The 18,767-nt window shown below is 43.2% G+C and overlaps 1 protein-coding gene across 1 annotated transcript in view; it reads right to left on the reverse strand.

The window, feature by feature from the left end:
* Positions 1-18,767, reverse strand: part of dlg1b (discs large MAGUK scaffold protein 1b) — a 74,416-nt gene that overhangs the window by 41,646 nt on the left and 14,003 nt on the right. Inside the window, 4 exon segments of the mRNA XM_088350594.1 lie at positions 1,028-1,159; positions 2,434-2,601; positions 8,290-8,361; positions 9,790-9,944. Of these exon segments, the coding sequence (XP_088206720.1) occupies positions 1,028-1,159; positions 2,434-2,601; positions 8,290-8,361; positions 9,790-9,944 (527 nt within the window).

The raw sequence follows: 18,767 nt of genomic DNA on the forward strand, positions 1-18,767 counted from the left end.
TTATTAATTACATTTTACAGATAGCTCCTCTTGTGTCTGATATAGCAAAATCTCACGGATATACATATTACATAGGTCAGATAACAATAATTATAATAACAATGGTCACATATTTTGTATACTAATCATCGTAGTACCCATTTATCAACGTTATAATGCTACTCTCGTCACTAAATGTTGTGACAACAATGATAATAACAACAGCAATAATAACAGTTATGATATAATAATAGTAACCATAACAACAAGGTTAACTATAGTTGTAAACGCAGTATTTCCAATCTCTCGTATCGCTAATACCCCATTTTCTTCATCTCTGTATTCCGCCAGTAATGTTTTTTTTGTATTTAAATTTGAACACGTGAATAGTTGTACATTGTTTGATCTCGTCTTGTAAATTGTTCCAAAGTTTGACTCCACACACTGACACACACATCATTTTCCTGGTGGTTATCTTTTGGGATTATGAATTTACTTAAGCCCTTAAGTTATAATTTCCCTCTTTCCGAATGAATCATTTATGGATGTTTTCTGGCACAATGTTTTTGTTGACCTTAAATAGCAGTTGTGAAGAGAAAAAAATGACTAACTCATCCAAATTTAATAAAATATTAGTATGATCCCGATATCCTACCCTGTGTGTATGGTTCTAATAGCACGTTTTTGGAAGATAAAAAGGGGCTGTAGTGAACTTTTGTAATTATGAGTATATTTTGTCCAATGATATGTGGCATGACATGTTTTAGTGACTGGCGACATTGTGCAGACATGTATTTATAAATGTGTTTTGGCTTTTTTGAATTTGAAGTTTGATATCTAATAGATAGCTTTTCTTGTCTTTTTAGGTAAGAAGAGGGAAACACGTTTATTCTATTTTTCATCTTGTGAAACCATTAAAAAAATGTGGTTAAATGTCCAAATAGATGGGGTAGGGGTGATAAATGTATTCAGTGAAGAGAGGTCAAACATGCTTGGCATGTTTAGTGGCGCCAGACGAGAAGGGGGGGAGAGGGCGCTGAGGGTTTACCTGTGGGGTGGGGTAAGGGTTGGTGGAGGAGGAGAGGAGGTCTTCACGGTGAGGGTAGTGGGAGGAAGGTGCAGGAGGGGAGGGGAGCCCATCCGCATGAGACCCTTCAAAAACGTGTTCCAGCGACGCCACCTGCAGGACAAACGTGGTAAGACAGGAGGGGCAGGGCAAGACGACCACCCAACTACAAAAAGTATTTGCTCCAGGTATCAATTTGAATGCTCTGATGCGGGAAGGTCTATAAATTCGAGTCCTAGTTGGTTTGTGTTGAATCAGAAGAAATTTTGCTGAAGTCAAAGTAACAATCCTGCCATATATAGAAATGTATACAATTTGTAAAAACTACAAATACGTACCATAAAAGTAAATGATCACATCTATAAATACCTTAATATAGAGTAGAATAGACCTTTATTGTCATTGTTACAAAATGGGTTAACATATTGTGACAACGAAATTGGGCATGACACTCCAGCTGCACACATTCACAGTGAGGTAAAAAAAGCCAAGAAGATAAGATATAAGACATCAATGCAATTTAGTCATTTATTTATGCATTTCTTTTTTTGCCTTGTCGTGTATTGATGTTTATTTATTGTGTTATGCGTTTTGTCATGGATTTCATCAGGTATTTTGTCATTTTTTTCTACATGTATTTTATCACCACAAAATCTCTTCAAATGAGGAGGCGGCCCAGTTCGGTTGGAAAAATGGATAGGTCTCTCAGGAACCGTCCTCTTAGGGTTCAGATCCTACCTCTCAGATAGGACGCACTGTGTTAAATATGGTGAAATGACATCTGAGCCCTTTAGTATTACCTGTGGTGTTCCCCAGGGTTCAGTTCTTGGCCCCTTTCTTTTTAGCATGTACATACTTCCATGAGGTGATATTATTCGCAAGTATAATATCAGTTTCCATTGCTACGCAGATGACACTCAACTAGATCTTCCGATGGAGGAATCTCCCACACTAAACTGGAAATTTGGAGACCTGCCTCACTGAGATAAAAGAGTGGATGTCATTCAACTTCTTGCGCCTTAACTCTGAAAAGACCGAAATGTTAGTTATTAGTCCATCTAAATGCTGTGACTTGTTCTCAAAAACGGCTCTGAACATTGATAAATGTAATATCACCCAGAGCGACTCAGTCAAAAATTTAGGTGTCATATTAAAGGATCTGTCCTTTCAAAAGGCACGTTAAGAATATTACTAGAACAGTTTTTTTCCATCTTCGCAACATGCATGAATGCTTTTGTTTTTTAAAAAAATCGAGTCCACAGGTAAACGTGAAGACGTTGTTGGGAAGGACAGTGGTTTCTTTAAATCCATAGTCAAAGTAAGTTAAACATGTGAGGTAGGTGACTAAAGCTAAAGCTGTGAGGACTTCCTATGCGAGCTAGTACTACCTTCATAGGGGAGATGTGTGCGTGGGTGACGTAGCCGTGCACGTTCTGGATCTGGGACAGGTTCTTCTGGGCCACCTGGACCAGTTCCGGACCGCCCGCCTCCTCAGTGAGCTGCGGCGAGCTCTGCTCCTCCGGAGGGGACGAATCCTCATCGTTGTGCCGATATTTCTGAAACGGCGGACGAAAACAGGGCAGGTTCATCATTCAGAATCCAATATATATAATTGTAAATAAAGTAATACTACTAAAAAGTTTTATTTGGGGTTTGTCCGCATTGTCCCTTAGTGCATCTACTACATAAACTCTACATCACTAAAATTTAAGTGATTAAATATAGTATATTGCTTTCTTTTTGAAAAGAATACTAAAAATACACTGCTACAGTAATACAATCATACAAAAATACCACTGCACATATGCTAAAGAAACTATTACAGAAATACTACTACAGCAATGAAACAAAAATATTCCAGAAATACTACAGTAATACTACAAAATTACTACAAAAATAAATAGCAAAGTTAGTGCTGAAAAACATGGACTTAATATCTTATTTTGCTTTAATACTGAAAAGAAAAAATACAGAAATACAAAAAAAATACCACTACAGCAACAATACAAAAATACTAGACAATACTACACAAATGACTACAGCAATAATACAGAGATCACTACTGCAGTACTATCATCATCAAACTACTTTTAGAGTAATACTCCGGAAATTTGACAAAACCATTACTACAATAAAGCTACAAAGATACTAAAGAAATACTACAAAAATACTAGTCAATTAACAAATTAAGAGATTAAAACGGAGACCCAATATATCGTCTTTAAGACAAACCAATAATACTTTGCTTTAAATCTGAGCGTTTCAAAACCCATCCATCCATTATCTGCACCGCTTATCCTCAGTAGGGTCACGGGGGTGCTGGAGCCAATCCTAGCCATCTTCGGGCATTGGGCAGGGGACACCCCGAACTGGTTGCCAGCCAATCGCAGGGCACACAGGGACAGACCATGGACAATTTGGACTGGCCAATTAACCTGACATGCATGTTTTTGGGATGTGGGAGGACACCGGAGTACCCGGAGGAAACCCACGCAAGCACGGGGAGAACATGCAAACTCCACACAGGAGGTTCGATCTCATGACACACGCGCCTACCACTGCGCCGCCGTGCTGCCCAGTTTCAAAACCATATTGATCAAATTAATTTAAAGAAAATAGTAACATGTGGATGCATGTATATTTATGAATAAATGCAAATGAGAAAATAGGTGAGGAGGTCGCAAGGCTCAAGCCCCTGACCAAATATTTGAACCAAATTCTGCCCGTGAATCAAAAAGTTTGACGCGGTCTAAACGCTTTGGGGAAGAGGAAAAAAATCACGACGGTGCAGAAAAAAATTGCGTCCGGCAGCTTCTGTTGTATAATATGCTTTTAAGATGAGAATAATCAAGACTCTGGAGCCGCATCATTCCAGGACCAGGACGTGGGAAGCGGAGGGGTGGTCGCACCCACCTTGCATCCCAGCATGAGCGAGATGGTGCTACCGGTGCAAGCCACCTTGCAGTGGCACAGCACGGGCGAGAAACAGTGCGCCGTCTTGGCGCCGGGCGCCATCTCCTCATTGGCTGAGGGGCGGCCGGCGGGGCGCCGGCTACCTCGCCGGCCGATTTGGCGGTCACCTTGACCCTCCCCATCGCTGCTGCTGCTGCTGCTTCCTGCCCTCAGCATCCGCCCTCATTCCTCGCGGAGAGCTTGTGGTATTCAGGAAGAAGCATCTCCTCCAAGACCTCCTCTTCTTCTTCTTCTATCTGTCAAGCTCTTCATTAGCGTGGGCTAAGCATGTCACGTGACCCACGTCAAGCTCATAGAGCCATAGCCTGTAGCGCGTAGTACAGATAAGGAAGCGGCGGGAAGTGACGTCACGGTAGGGAATCGGCAACTCGGGACATCCCCCCCCATCAAGAAAGAGGAAAAAGTCATTCCCGTGTCACTTTGCAAGCCCCTGCGGGGCCCCCGGTGCAGGGGAATAGATGAAGAGGCTCCTCGGTGACAGCGGGCGCCTCCCTCTTCTGCCCTGGTCTCCATGGCAACAGCAGCAAATGAGGAGCGGAGAGTGATGCTAGCTGACGGTTCGGCGAGCGATGAGCGCGCGTTCGACCCCCCCCGCTTGTAAAACACGCTCTAATTGTTGGTGGGCGGAGTTTTCAGAGCCCCCCGACCCATATCGCTCTGGGATCAGGATGCGGGAAGCCCTTCCAGGCCATACTATGGACTACATACCTGTCAACCAGGGTTGGGTAGGGTTACTTTAACTTGATTACTTTCAACTACTTTTGGATTACCCCAATACCAAATATGCTAATAAAAGACAAAAGAAACTAAATATGAATCAAATGATGACTCACAACACGTGGTAAGCTTTCTCTCCTGGCTTTGATCTCTTTGATCGCCGGCAAAACTAACATAAAATGCGACAGAAACAAAATGAAGCTTGCCAACATCATTTTTGCCGTTCCATGTATTCCGTTACTCCCCAAGCCTGCACAAAGTTGAGTCATTTTATTCATATTTAGTTTCTTTTGACTTTTATTAGCATATTTGGGATTGGAGTAATCCAAAAGTAATTGAAAGTAATCAAGTTAAAGTAACCCTACCCAACACTGCTGTCAACCTGTATGTTTTTGCCGTACAAAGTACGTTTATTATGTATTTTAAGACGTGTACGACGTACAAGAAAATCTGTACGGAAAAAAGCAAATTTGTCAATTATGGGTACTGAAGGACATTATACATTTGACTATAAAGGATTTTATGCGATTGAATACAAGTTACATTTATTTCAGATTCAGATATACTTTATTGTCATTCTTGTACACGTGTATACAGAACGAAATGTCAATACATCTGACCCGCACAGTTTCCTTGAATGTACAGATATAAATAAAATGTTGTATTGAGTTATTGAAGTACTAATAATATACTAAATAATTATAGCTATGTATAGTATTATACAGTAGTGCAAAGAGTGCAAGAGGAGCAGCTAACCAGTTTTCATTTATTTATTGAGTGCAATGAAGATTTTCACCGAGTAGGCTATAGTTCAATGACAGGTCGCGCCGTTCCGAATGCAGAATATTTTGTCTAGGTCTGTTGAGAACAGGACTCTGACAGAGGACGGCAGGGGATGTTTTGAGAACAAGGCCCTGACGACGTAGAAACGCTCGGTGTTGTTTTGATTAATTCCAGACACCGCGGCGCTCTTCTCCGAGGTGGGAGCCCGGGGGCTTCATTGGTGCGCCCATGGGAGGAGTCGGCACGCCGTTGTGCGGGGAGAGGATGGCCAATGAGAGGAGAAGCGAGAGGACTTGAAGAGAGGCTACACAGAGAGTCGCGCTAATTCGGCCATATTCGATGGAGTTCGCTTAGTTAAATTGTTTATGAAATTAAATCTCCCCCCGTGTGAAAATGTCGGCTATTCTTGTTCATCTTTTCCATCAAGAAACGAGCGCACATTGTTGGGTGAATGTAGGTTGTGTTTGGTTAATGGAGTCAAATAATTCGAACAATTTAGTAAACGATACATTTCAATATTTAATTCCCAACAGTACCATCCGGTATACACCGACTATCACGAAACGGCAAATCAATCAAGTCAAATGCGTTCGCCGCGGTAGCCTCTATCTCGGTATCGTTTTTCTCGTTGCAAACGAAGCGAGCTTTTAATGCTACTGGGCGCATGCGTCTGCCGCCTAGGGATTTCCCATCATGCATCATTCCTAAAAAAAAAATATGGTGTAGGATTATTTAGGATTTTGTAAGGGAAAATACGACAGTTTGTAAGGGCATGGAGCTGTGGAGGTTGACAGGTATGGGACTAAGATACCTGTCAAAAAGGCGTTTTTACGATTTGTAACCAGAAACGTATAGATAATTAACAGACAACCACGCCCGAAACCGCCATCAACAAACTCAAAGCGGACCAGTAAAACAAATTTGACGACAAGTTCGAGGTCCCAAACGTCTAAAATGAAAACTGGACTGGTTCCATCGGATCAAGATTGACTTTGGACTCTTCTTGCAGAAATTAAATCAACCGTCGCGATGAGACACGATCAAAAATGAGGAGATGTAAAGAAGAAAAGATTAAAAGAGTCAATAAATTTTTTTTTTTTAAAAAGTTAAAACCATTTACTGAAATCTACTTTTTATAGTACACATTATTATGTGTCACGATTGCGGCTCATTAACAGATTGGCTTTCCATCTTTTTAAGCTCAGTGCTCTCACGCTTCCTTTGTCAGTCCGTCAACGAACCTCTCCCCCGTAAGACGTGGGTTCTGACTCTGGTCACGTTTTCCAGTTGGTATTTCCAGTCCGATATTGTTCCAGTTGAGTTTTGTCCTGTTTAATATCAGTTTCCAGTGTTATTCCCCTCTATTTTAGTCTTGTTTACGATTCTCTTCAGTTCCCGTCTTGTTTGTCCTGTTTATTTTTGATATCCTGTTTCATTATCTATGCTGTCTGTCTGTTCCGTCCTGTCCGGTTATCAACCCCATCTGTCCGATATCAACTCGGGCAATTAGAAACAATCTTGTTGGTCTCTGGCTTCCTGTCTTTCCACGCCAGACCGCTGCCCAACGTGCATGACACCCCATTTCCCGTAAAATAAAGAGCTTGTGTGAGAACTTCACGCGTTTGGGTCCTGATCCTGTTCTGGTTCATGACATTATCCCGAATCAAATTTGTTTTTATGCATACTGTTTATTTCATGACAGTTTTTCTCTTTTATTATAACATGTGATTTATATTACATAAAATGTCTCGTTATAAAAATCTGATTACATGATATGATTTAAGCCCCAGTGTGTCATATTTGACCACTCGATGGCACGGTTGTCTAATGCGAACAAAAAAATTGTGTTACAGCAGGCAGCCAAACAAACATGGTGACACCTTATGTATGTAAAATAATTTTTAAATACAAATTAACATTGTTATGTTACTTTGTGTATTTTTGCCTAGTAATTAAATCTATTTTTGTTTTTACTGAATGAAAGTTTTTTGCACAACTATGTGGCACGAGATAATGCACACTGTGCTTTTATACATTTGCAGGCACGAGTAGTCATTTTACACATAAAAATTACCAGTTACAGATAAGTATATTTTTGTCGTGAATACACATTTTGGAAAACTATTTTACTCTATCCTCCTGTAGCTTTTTGATTTTTGACCAGCAGATTAATACGCTGTTGGATTTCGATTTGGACTCGTGGCCTTTTTGACACAAAAAGGCAGCGGTGTTTTTTAAAATGCATGCTTCGTAGACCATACTATTTTTGATTCACTGACAAAGAGCAATTCAAACACAAAAATCTGTACATTTGTGTGTACAAATCGTATTTTCGTGGACACGCCATTTGGACTTCACATGTGAAAACCTTAAAATCTTACTCCAGACGCACTCACCTTGCCAATGCACATATATCAAAGCGCAAGCACCACAAAGACAACAATGGAAAAACACAAAAAAAACTAAATGGGACCAAGAAATAAGCAAAACCAGCATGCGCGAACATGAAATGCCGAGTCAGCCAGCAGGGGGCACCATTGTGCGGTTTCTCTTTTGGCACGCTGTGATGGAGAAGCCACAATCCTTCGTCCAACACTTTGACAAGTTGACGTGAGGACAACTGATGCAATCGATGGATTATGGATCGATTTAAAAAGCACAATGCGTTTCAAAATAACAACAGCGACATCTTGAGGCCGTCTGCAGGCAGGCCGCCTACCCATGATGATGGGATGGTGCATGCAGAATCTCACCCGTCCTCCCTTACTTACCTGAATTGCCCTCTTGGGCGAATGAGAGGCCTGCACCAACACGTGAAGGATTTCATTTAGCAGGGCCGACTCCTGCCATCAATGGCGGGGGGTGCGTGGCACAGAAAGCATGTGTTCATCGTCATCAACGAGTACGCTCACATGCAGGAAATATTCAGATAAATGGCAATTTTCGGGGTTTGGAAGGCCACGTAAACTTGCATATACTCTTATTTGGACCGGCAGAAGTGTAATCAAGAGTTACTTTTTTCAAAAGTAAACTTTTTGGAATCATCTGATGCTTTATTCACGTGCTAGATTGCTGCTTCCTTGAAGAACCTTGGTCACTAAACAAACCTCACATGGATTGAAAAATGTCTCCATGTCCCTTTTAGTGGTGTGGGCAAAGGAATTAAGTCTGCTTTTTATTTAAAACAAAAAGAAAATGCATAATTGTAGTCTTTAAATGAGTCTCCCTCCCACAGTTACTACATAAATAATGGTTTCAAAACAAGGTGCGAGCAGAGTTCTTTTGTAAATATGTCACAAAACACTGCAAACAAAAAATGAACAGCTGTATTTAACTTTTCTGCATTGATAATTACAGTTTGTTGTGTGGGTTATCATCGAGTGTCTCGACAGTGAACATACATCATCTAATGAGCTTCCATATAAATAATTATTTAGCAATGTACAGCTAAAACTGGGTCTGTTAACACAAGTTAACTGTAAATTGTAGGCAAAACTGTGTATTCATGTACTGGCCCGAACAATCGGCTTCAGCAGAGTAGCTTTGGCTACCCGGTAGTGACCTTATCAAATTGGAGGAATTTGAACTGATAACATTCTAGCACCGAGCCATATGTACTTGTGGGCCATGGGTTCCTGACATCAGCCTTATACCGATGCCGCCACCAGGGTTGGGTAGGGTTACTTTAACTGGATTACTTTCAATTACTTTTGGATGACTCCAATACCAAATATGCTAATAAAAGACAAAAGAAACTAAATATGAATCAAATGATGACTCACAACACGTGGTAAGCTTTCTCTCCTGGCTTTGATTATTTTGATCTCCGGCAAAACTAACATCAAATGCGACAGAAACAAAATGAAAATCAATCCAAACAGCTTGCCGACATCATTTTTCAACTTTAGTTTCTTTTGTTTTTTTTTTAGCATATTTGGTATTGGAGTAATCCAAAAGTAATTGAAAGTAATCCAGTTAAAGTAACCCTACCCAACTCTGGCCACCACATAACGAAATTGGAAGTATGGCCGAAAACAAAATTGAAGTAACAAGGAAAACAAGTCAAAAGGTCGACGGAGGCTGCTATGAATTCGACAAATTGATCTCAGAGTTATACCGATCAGGAAAAACGTCTTGTTACCGTATCAAACCCCCCAAAAAAGGAAATAAATCGCGCAAGAATCAAGACCAAAAGGCTTTGGGAGCCAGCAGCAAACGGGGAAATTAGCCTCCGGGCGGCCATTTTGTGCCACAACGGCGCGGTAACTGACCTCGATGCTGGTGCTAAGGCTGGGCAGCGTGTCGGAGGTGACGGTGGCACTTTGAAGGCTGGAGAATTCCCACAAGGCCACGCCCTCTGCCGGCTTGGAAGACTCCGCCCACTTCTGGCTGTCCAATAAGGTCACTTCGTAAAACTCTTGGATATCTGCGGACAAACAGACAAGGAAGATGCTAACGTGGGGCAACGACTCATCCATTCACATCATCAGAAAATAATTATCAGTAACAGTTAACAGTACAACAACAAATGATTTTATGTGTGTTACTATGACCAGTTACATATCCAAAATGGCTGTCTGCTTTTCGTCCACCTCATGAAATACTGCTTTGCTATTGGTTGAAAATGCCAATATACTATTGGCTGATCTTTTTGTGAAGACTTTGCAAGTCCAGCGGAATAATACTATATTTTTGTACTGCAACATTCACCTATGAAGCGAAAGGTTCCCGGTTCGAGATCTGTTGCCCTGAAGAGGCATGGGCGCCACCAGGCTGTACTTGCCCAAGACACACCGCATGAAATGGTGCCCCTATCACCCAAGTGGTTAAAGGATCCAACCAACCATTTACTCACTATGCATCCCAGAACTTGCAGTGGTGCAATAGTAAAAGGCAAACACATGAATAACCATGGAAAGGAAGCTTACAATGATCAAGAAATACAAAGAAGTCACAGGAATGGCTACTCCTTATGAAAAAAGAGGAGGCGATTAAAACAAAAACAATCTTTTTGCAGGTAGAACATTCAAAATCTGTTTCATTTTTAATATGCGGTCACCATCTTCTCTTTTCTGCATCCACCCGCTACTCCACTGTACCAGCTCAAGTTACGTCTCACCAAAGGTTAATCAAATTATATTTTCTTTTAGCTGTCCATTTACAATGTTATTATCCATGCAAGTTGTCCTTATCGGAGTAATCCCTTGCTATTATGTGGTTTACTTTAACGGTTTTGCTAATTTTGTGATTTGCATTGTACATCGAGTTCTGCATTCTGATTGGTTAAACGGTCTTTCTGCTTATTATTTGATGGTAACGTATTTCTTAAATGGAAAAAAAACGTTTTTACAGTACTTTTAGTTGTTAAACATATGCTTGAGCCTGTAAAGAGGGTTTGTTGATTGATTTCAGTGTTGAATGTAGTATTTCATTGATTAAAAATTGTGTTCTATTGTGGGTTTGGAACATAACCCCCAGCATGAACGAAGGATTACTGTATCCTATTATTGATATTTGAATGTTTTTATCTGGGATAGCGGGGGTTCTGAACACATTAGCTAATTAGCATCAGTCTCCATCCCCTGCCATATGGCAATTTCACTTTTCGACCCACACCTCGGGATGGATTCATGTTGTATCCTGGGAGCTTTACTCTATCGACTCATTGCAATTTTGAAATTTTGCTGTTGTTTAAACAATAACAGAGAGGCTAATATCTGGTCACACGGTTTTGATTTGGACTACTGTGAGTATTTGAGTATCACGCACAAAATATTTGACCTAAAAAAGAACTCAAAGTGTGAGTGGTTGTAATAAAGGACGCTCTCGAGGCATAATGCACAAAACAGCACGGTCATTTTTTGCACAAAGCCTCATCTGTCTGTCCATGCTGGCGGGAAAGAGCGAGATGTTTTCGCTCAAGGAGCCTTCATGATTCGTTAATTTATCGCGCACGTGTTCCGTTGGCTGGGTTAAAATACGGTTCTCTCCTCTGCGAGGCGCCGCCAAAACACACACTGACACACAAAGCAGAGGAGGGGCACTGACGTAGAGCCTCTAAATAACACGGCACGCAACTGAAAATGCCTAAATGCTCGCATGCTACTGGTTAACCCCTCGCATAGGTTGCCGACCCCTGCCGTAGATACTGTAAATTTTATTTCGATATTGTGTTCATAGGCAGGGTTGGGTAGGGTTACTTTAACTGGATTACTTTCAATTAATTTGGATGACTCCAATAGCAAATATGCTAATAAAAGACAAAAACGAAATATGAATCAAATGATGACTCACAACACGTGGTAAGCTTTCTCTGCTGGCTTTGATCTCTTTGATCTCCGGCAAAACGAACATAAAATGCGACAGAAACAAAATGAAAATAAATCCAAACAGCTTGACAACATCATTTTTGCCGTTCCATGTGTTCCGTTACTCCCCAAGCCTGCACAAAATGTACTCATTTTATTCATATTTAGTTTCTTTTGTCTTTTATTTGCATATTTGGTATTGGAGTAATCCAAGAGTCATTGAAAGTAATCCAGTTAAAGTAACCCTACCCAACCCTGTTCATAGGTTACTTACAATGCTTAGTTTGAAAACAGCATTTTATACTGGTTTTCAATAGAAACTGAGGGGTGCACGTTAGAAATACAAGCACGCTGTACTCGAATATAGTAAACATCGAACAATCTAAGTTTTATGTATGAAAAAGCAGGGATTATCTTGGAGGTAGAAAGCCTCTCGATTTTGTTGCTATACGAGTTGTCGAGCCAAGCGGGAACAGAAGCAGACGGCAATGGAAAAGGTAGCAAAAAGAGGAAGCGGAACGGTTGATAAAAGTCGGGCTTGAGGTTCGCCATCTGCCGGCGCGGACGCGGCCAAGAGGAAGGACGATAAAAACACGGGGGACCGCCGGATGGGACGGGCCCGGATTAAGAGGTGGATCTAGCGCCGGTGTCGTCGGGCTCGGTAATCGTCGTGTCCGCAGAGGGATTACAAGCGTTGCTGCCCGCCAGGGACAAAAATTCGCATCCTGCCAACAAACAAGGGCCAGAGACCATCTTTTACTGCCGTGTTTCTCAACCTCTAGTCATCAGAGGCAGACTTTTTTTCAATGAAAAAAAATCTCGTGGTAAAAAAAAATGTAGCCTTTCTCAGGTCCAGGTTTTCTTTTGGTCTCCCAAAGTCCAAAATCAAGAGCCTTCAGCTGGTACAAAATGCTGCAGCGAGGCTTTTAACTAAGACAAGAATCACATGACCCCGATTTGAGCTCCCTGTTAGCTTAAGATGTGATTTGAAGGTTCTGTTGGTAGTATACCAAATCATGCATGGACTTGCTCCCTCATGTCTTTCAGATTTAATTTTCGCCCTATGTTCCGGTGCGAAGCCTACGTTCTGAGAGTGCCGGTCTTCTGGTGATCCCAAGAGCAAAGAAGTGTTCTGCTGGTTCGAGAGCGTTCTCCATCCGGGCACCGGTGTTGTGGAATGCTCTTCCCCCTGAGATTGGATCTGCAACCTCAGTGGAAATGTTTAAATCTAAGCTTAAAACACACTTCTAATCTATAGCATATGAATAAGCTATATTTTATGTCGACAATATCTGTGTATTATTTGCCCACACGTAGGTTTTAGATCAGGGGATGCTGTCATAATAGTCTGTAGTTTGCAATAGTTTTTGATCTGTGCAGCCCTTTAAGACTCTTTGTGATTGGGGCGGCAGTAGCTCAGGAGGTAGAGCGATCGTTTTAGGATTAAGGGATCCCAGTTCGAATCCCGGCTTGTCCGTGTTACATGCCGAAGTGTCCTTGGGTAAGACACTGAAACCCCAATACCCCCAATAAGCAGGTTAGCGCCTTACATGGCTGCACAGATCACGGCCGCTATTGGGAAATGTGCAGCACAATGTAAAGCGCTTTGGGAAGTCATTGACTTGAAAAGCGCAAATCATTTCATTTCATTTCATTAAGGGCCAGACAAATAAACAGGACTTGACTTGACTTGAGGTTTTTGAGTTTTTCCTTGTCGTCATGTAGGTAATCGTCACAAATAAACATGACTTGACTTATGTAATGTTTAGATTGTAAAAACAGGCTCCGATATAACCTACTTTGATCTATTAATTTGTTCTTAGCAAGTGGCTTCAATTGGCGTCCTTTTTTCTGGGTCGCAACTGTAGGACAGAGAAATCATTTTGATAACTCATTTTGTTGTCATTTTTATGACTTACCATGAATTCTGGACGACAGAGCGCACCTGATCAAAAGCCGTATACCTAAATTTGAGAGAAAAACTCTCGTCTTTGTACAAAAATGGCGGCGCCCTGTACGGCTGCGGCTGCATCTGCTCCCAACAGTTTCTTACATTTTGGTCAAAAACCCCAGTCTTCGACTCAGTTTTTGAGGGCGAACAAAGACAACTCTAACTGCAGATTAATATACGATCGCAGTTTTTTGCTGGATATGCGAACATCCAGAAATCCAGCGCTCGTTGCTACGACCACTCTGGAGTGTTTACTTAGCCTCGGAGTGCTACGTCAACAAGACCCAGCGGCCTACAAAGCAGCGAAGAAAAGTGGCAAGAGGAAGGGCTGTGACCGGGGGAGGAAACAAGGTTGTCGGGCCGGGCTAACGGCTAGGCTGAAGGCTAAACCCTTCAAAACGCCTCTCCCATCCATTTTCCTCTCCAACGTTCGCTCCCTGGACAACAAACTGGACCATTTACAAGTGGAACTGTTGCGCTTTAATTCTGACGGAGACATGGCTAAACTCATCTATCCCGGATGACGCTGTTAGCATTGTGGGGCTAACTGCTTTCCGCGCTGATAGAAGCGGCGAGCTCACCGGTAAGAGCAGGGGTGGCGGACTATGCATTTATACCAACAACAACTGGTGTAGAAATGCTAAGATAATCTCGAATCACTGCTCACGAGACATTGAACTTTTGACGGTGATCTGCAGACCCTTCTACCTACCGAGGGAGTTTAGTGCTACCATCATTACTGCCGTGTACGTGCCCCCCAGCGCTAATACTAAGGAGGCAATGGACGTTCTCTACCGAACTGTGAGTGAACTGCAGCATGCTTACACCGAGTGCATTTTTATTGCGGCGGGGGACTTTAACCAGGCCAACATGAAAACAGTTCTCCCGCATTTCCACCAGCATGTCAACTTTGCTACAAGAGGTAGGAACACATTAGACTTGGCCTACACAAATATCAGAGGAGCATACAGAGCAGCCCCCCGAGCCCACCTTGGCTCATCAGATCACCTTTCTGTTATGCTAATTCCTGCATACAAGCCCCTGCTGACCAGAGAAAAACCTACAGTGAAGCAGGTGAGGGTGTGGACTGAGGGGGCAATGGAGGCACTACAGGACTGCTTTGAATGCACAGATTGGGACATGTTTAAATCGGCTGCCACTTACAACAACAAAATAAATATAGATGAGTACGCCATGTCTGTGTCAGCCTACATCAGTAAATGCGCAGAAGACGTCAGCAATACCAAAACCATCTGCACCCGTGCCAATCAGAAGCCCTGGATGACTGCTGAGATACGCAAACTGCTAAAGGTACGGAACCTTGCCTTTAAATCTGGTGACGAGGAGGTGCTGAGATCAGCGAGGGCTAACCTGAACCGTGCTATCAGACTAGGAAAGCGATCGCACAGTCAAAAAATCCAGGACCGTTTCCTCAGCACAACCAACACCAGGGATATGTGGAAAGGCATTCAGGCCATCACCAGATACAAGCCAACCACCGCCCCAGTGCAGAACACTAGCATGGACTTTCTGAATGACCTCAACAACTTCTTTGGGAGGTTCGAGGCACAAAATGGCACCCCTGCAGCGAAAGCGGTTCCAAATCAGGACGAAAGAGCACTCCTTCTGGACTCAACTGACGTGAGGAAGACCCTGAGAAGGGTCAACACACGGAAGGCTCCAGGCCCAGACAACATTCCAGGGCGGGTCCTTAGGGAGTGCGCCGATCAGCTGGCTTGTGTACTAACAGACATTTTCAACACCTCGCTAGACCAAGCCACAGTACCATCATGCTTTAAGATTGCCACCATCATCCCAGTGCCAAAGAAACCCCAGATCTTATCATTCAACGATTACCGGCCCGTTGCACTGACTCCCATCATAATGAAGTGCTTTGAGAGACTGGTTAAAGAGCACATCACCTCCAGTCTCCCCTCCTCACTCGACCCCTTTCAGTTTGCCTACCGGACAAACCGCTCCACCGGGGATGCCATCTCCTCTGCGCTTCACCTGAGCCTGACACACCTAGAGGAGAAGAACACCCATGTGCGGATGCTGTTCCTGGACTTCAGTTCAGCATTCAACACCATCATCCCACAACACCTGGTAGACAAAATGAGACTCCTGGGTTTCAACACCCCCCTGCGGAACTGGCTGCTGGACTTCCTCACTGACAGACCCCAGTCAGTGCGGATTGGTCAGAACATCTCCGATGTCATCACCCTCAGCACTGGCTCCCCCCAAGGCTGTGTCCTGAGCCCCTTGCTGTTCACCCTGATGACACACGACTGCGTCCCTAGGTCCGCCACAAACCACATCGTGAAGTTTGCGGACGACACAACAGTGGTGGGCCTCATCAGGGACGACAACGACCTGGCCTACAGAGAGGAGGTGGAGCAGTTGGTGGGCTGGTGCAGGGACAACAGCCTGGTCCTGAATGTTGACAAAACTAAAGAGATCATTGTCGACTACAGGAAAAACCAGCCCAACCATGCCCCACTTTTCATCAACAACAAGGCTGTGGAGGTTTGTCAGCAGCATTAAGTTCCTAGGGGTGCACATCACAAACAAACTCACCTGGTCCGTGAACACTGCATCACTGGTTAAGAGGGCACAGCAGCGCCTGTACTTCCTGCGGAGGATGAGGAGAGCCCACCTGCCCCCACCCTCCCTCATCACATTCTACAGGGGCACCATAGAGAGTATCCTGACCAGCTGTATCTCTGTGTGGTGTGGAGGCTGCAGCGCTTCCGACTGGGGTAGTGTGAGGAGGGTGACGAGGACAGCAGAGAAAATCATCGGAACTTCTCTCCCCTCCATTCAGGACATTGGCCAGAAGCGCTGCCTATCCCAAGCTAAGAACATTATCAGGGACCCCTCTCACCCCCATCATGGACTGTTCACTCTGCTAGCCTCTGGGAAGAGGTACTGCAGTGCGCGGTGCAGGACCACCAGGTTCCACAATAGTCTTGTCCCCCTGGCCATTAGACTGTTAAACGGTCAATCAAACACATAGTAAATCTAAACTGCTGCTAATCTGTACATCTGTTGGTTTTGTTTGACTTTTTGCACTACTGGGAGTTCTTTATAGCTAGCCACTCCTTGCACATCTGTTTCTCTGCACTATTGTACTTACAGCGTTATTGTTACAGTGTTATTGTTACTGTTTACCTGACTTGTTTACCTGACTGCCCATTTTGCACATCTGGTTAGCTGCTCCTCTTGCACTATTTGCGCTACTCTAAAATACTATACATAGCCATAATTATTTAGTATATTATTAGTACTCAATACTCCAACTCAATACAACATTTTATTTATATCTGTACAATCAAGGAAACTGTGCGGGTCAGATGTATCGACATTTCGTTCTGTATACACGTGTACTAGAATGACAATAAAGTAGATCTGAATCTGAATCTGAAAACCACACTAAATTTTAAACCGCAGGCTTTAACAGCCATGGAAGTCAACTTATTCACGTCCATTTCAGGTCTGGCGTATACCTGATAGTTTGCAGCTGCGTCCTTTTACGTTCTGATCTCAGTTGTTTACATCACATGTTTTCAGATCAGGTGACCATTCATGATAGATTACAAAGATGACCACATATTTACTACTGCGCATTAAGAAAACACAAATGCGGGCTGTGTGGTGTAAAATGTGATCCGTATATTTCTAGATGACAGCCCCACGGCAATCATACTGTAGAGAATAGTGCCAGATAGCAGCTCAGATGCGAGAAGTCCTCATTGGTGAAAGCTGCAGTGACGGAACTAACTGCATTTGCTTGTCATCATTCCTCGAGGACGTAAGGAAACTTTAGCAACCTGACATTGACACCAATGATACGGAAAAAGAACTTATGCCTTTTTGAAGGATAACTGTTCAAGTCTTTTTTACTATTGCACAGAACTGAGTTTATATATATTATATATATATATTATATATAAATGGGTGGCACAGCGGCTGAGTGGTTAGCGCATAGCCTCACTGTGCAGAGGTCCAGGGTTCAATTCCAGCTGCCGCAGCCTCCCTATATGGAGTTTGCATGTTCTCCTTAGGCATGCGTGGGTTTCCTTCGAGCACTCCCACATTCCAAAAACATGCATGTCAGGGTCATTGTCCCTAGGTGTGAATGAGTGAGTGACTTGTCTGTGACTTGTGTGCCCTGCGACTAGCTGGTAGATAGTGTGGATGGGGCTCCAGCACCCCCGTGACCCTCGTTACAATAAGCGACGAAGAAAATGGATGAATATTTACATATATGTGTGTGTGTCTACTAAAAGCTATTGTATTTATTTTCGTTGCACAATTGTTACAATGCATTCTTCTTCTTCATTCCATTGTTATTATTTTGCTCCTGATATGTACTATATGAACAATATTGGCAAAAACATTGATTAATTTCTCTGAAAGGACGTCATAACTATTTCCAGACGTCACCACGGTGTTTTGTATTTACAGTGCACGTGTTGTGGAAAAAGAGCAGTTTGCTGTTGTCCTACCAAGAAAAAATAAAGCGCAGCGTATTTAAAGCTGCAGTGTTTAAAAAAGAAGCGGCTTGTAGTTCGGATTTCCGATGATGGTTTCAAAAACGATACGGCGTTTTGGGGTTTCATTGTATTGGCGTAGTGCAGCACGACGGCGCAGTGGTTAGCGCGTGTGCGGCACAGTTCTGAGGTCATGAGATCGGACCTCCTGTGTGGAGTTTGCATGTTCTCCCCATGTTTGCGTGGGTTTCCTCCGGGCACTCTGGTTTCCTCCCACTTTCCAAAAACATGCATGTCAGGTTGATTGGCCGGTTCAAATTGTCCCGAGGTGTGAATGAGCGAGCGAATTGTCTGTCCCTGTGTGCCCTGCGACCAGTTGAGGGTGTCCCCTGCCCACTGCCCAAAGATAGCTGGGAAGGGCTCCAGCACCCCCGCGACCCTACTGAGGATAAGCGGTGCAGATAATGGATGGATGGATGTATCGGCGTAGTGCAGCT

The sequence above is a fragment of the Urocampus carinirostris genome, chromosome 1, assembly GCF_059441175.1.
Source record: "Urocampus carinirostris isolate Australia breed hairy pipefish chromosome 1, RoL_Ucar_1.0, whole genome shotgun sequence".
Classification (NCBI taxonomy): domain Eukaryota; kingdom Metazoa; phylum Chordata; class Actinopteri; order Syngnathiformes; family Syngnathidae; genus Urocampus; species Urocampus carinirostris.